The sequence below is a fragment of the Aspergillus thermomutatus genome (genome assembly GCF_002237265.1).
Source record: "Aspergillus thermomutatus strain HMR AF 39 chromosome Unknown NODE_487, whole genome shotgun sequence".
Classification (NCBI taxonomy): domain Eukaryota; kingdom Fungi; phylum Ascomycota; class Eurotiomycetes; order Eurotiales; family Aspergillaceae; genus Aspergillus; species Aspergillus thermomutatus.
Window position 1 is genome coordinate 5,831 of NW_020798537.1, and position 2,250 is coordinate 8,080.

General features: G+C 52.7%; 1 protein-coding gene across 1 annotated transcript; it reads right to left on the reverse strand.

The window, feature by feature from the left end:
* Nucleotides 1-479: 479 nt before the first annotated feature.
* On the reverse strand, nucleotides 480-1,780 carry CDV56_101160 (dolichyl-phosphate beta-glucosyltransferase; the record flags this gene model as incomplete). The annotated part of the gene is made up of 2 exons (XM_026754779.1): nucleotides 480-824; nucleotides 902-1,780. 2 exons carry the CDS (start codon nucleotides 1,778-1,780, stop codon nucleotides 480-482), a joined length of 1,224 nt encoding a protein of 407 aa, XP_026609547.1.
* Between the last annotated feature and the right edge of the window lie 470 nt (nucleotides 1,781-2,250).

The following is a 2,250-nucleotide window of genomic DNA, read 5'->3' on the forward strand; positions in this document are numbered from 1 at the left end:
GTTTCTCCATCACAGGCTGGCTATCGAGGATCTGCCTTACATTCTACAGCTTAAGTCGGACCGACCGACGTCAGGCAAGGGAAAATCCTGCCGAAAACTTTGACCCTCTCTGCCATTTCGATCAATCGGGTGGAATCATGGAAATAATATGGGACCTATCTACCCGTCGGTCTGGGAGAAAAAGAGAAAACTCAATTTGATAGGGGTGTCTACTATTTGGTCCATCGGGATTTTCCATTGCTCGGCTTCCCAAAATTGGGTGGCGAGATACGAATGGAGACGGGATGCTCGGGATCAGTCGCAGCTATTTTCGAATGGTCTAGAATAAGCATGGCGTCTTTGTTTTGGGCTTGTTTTTCCATGCCGTGGAATATATTCTTTGACAGAGCAGGCAGATGTTTAGGGTGTGCATCAAATGATAAGATGCAGCAATCATTGTATAGACTCAGATTACGATATATAGAAACTCTTAGCCCATATCACGTCCGTCTGTAGACCCCCAACGTCCATGCAGCCCGGAGGACAGCTAGACCCCAAGCCATACCGATGCTATCGCGAATGACATTCAGCTTGCTCCCCTTGACTTCTCTCCAGCCCACGGGCACCTCTGCGACCGGGATATCAGAGAATTCAGCAAGCATGAGCATCTCGACGTCGAAAATCCATCCTTCCGAGTGCATATAGGGGATGATATAAGGCAGCGAGGCCCTCGAGAATAACTTGAACCCACACTGGGTGTCTTTGATGGTCGCTGTTTTGGGAGGCGTCATAAGCCACAGTATCAAATGGAACGAATGCATCAGGAAATTGCGTAGTTTTGAACGCTGTCATCAGTAGTCCGACGTCAGCCTTGCCCGGTTCACGGCCATCTAATCACACTGACGGGAACTACGAATCATACCTTGACAACAGCCTCACTACCAACCATGTGCGCTCGCGAACCCACTGCTACTCCACGCCCATCCGAGTCCTCGATGTCCCGACAAGCAGTGACCAGCTTCCCCAGATCCTCAAACTTGCTCGCGCCGTCGGCATCGGCGAACACCACGTACTGACCGCGGACATGCCGCATGCCATGTGTGACCGCACCACCCTTCCCCCGGTTCTCGGCTAGAGTCACCACCCTGATCGTGCCTGGCGGAATATGGACCCCCTCATGGGGCGTCGGTGTCCAAGGACCAGCATACCCCTTAGGATGCAATGAAAGCTGGTGGTCGCGGGCAAAAGCAAACGCGACCTCCTCCGTCTTGTCCTTGGACCCGTCGGAGACAATGATAATTTCCCAGCCCTTCCCAGGTGGAACCTTGCCGTGCGGTGTTGCCGTCGTCGTGGCATGGCCATTCGCATGGCCGTTGGCCGGTTTCCTCTGTCGTACTGCATCTCCGGCCTTCCCGTCGGAGGCGGATGACGCCCCTAATGTCCCATACATTCTCTCCAGGTAGTTGACTGCCTCCTCTAGCATGCCGGCCAGACGGTCCTCCTCGTTATACGCGGGGACCACCAGGGACATGAAGAGCTCTGCCTCCTCCATATGTGAGTGGTCAAAGACCCGACCGGGACGTTTCTGCCGGTCCAGGGCGTCTTGCCAGCAGGGTAGTTGCTCGGGTTGGGTGACTGCTCCATCCTCGGAAAGGGTGCGGTATTGCTTCTCCTCTGGTAATGGCTTTCGCGGTTCGGGTGCGACTAGGTAAAGGACAACGTAGAACTTGAACAGAAATGTGTCAGTAATTCTCAACACCAGAGGTCGGAATAGGTAGAAAGAAAGCTGAGAGGAGAGCATACAAGAACGAATGATCCCAGAAGGGTCGCGGATATGGCAGCTAGGAGAACGGGAAGAGGCACACTGGCTAGGAGCTCTGTGCAATGGACACAGGTCCCAATCCACGATTCCTCAGCCATAATGGATAGAACAGATGCGCTTGTAATGAAGAAAAATGTTATAATGATAATTATAGTAGCGGTAGACGAGCTCCGGCGCTCGAGATACGGGTAAAGACGATCCCTTGTTGGCCGGCCATGCGACACCGAGCCTGTCTGGTCAGTAGTACTTGCATCGAGGGTTCAAGTCGCAACAGACAATGGCCATCATTCGCCGTGACACCGTTCATGGAAGTCATCAAAAGTTGTGTAGGAGGACTGGGAGAGTGGATTGCCAACTTGTCCTTTTGGTTTTGGGTTTAGTGAGTACGTACGTACAGTGGTACTAGCTGGTTGCAAGTACCCGCCAAGTGTGATTAGATCCATTCTTCC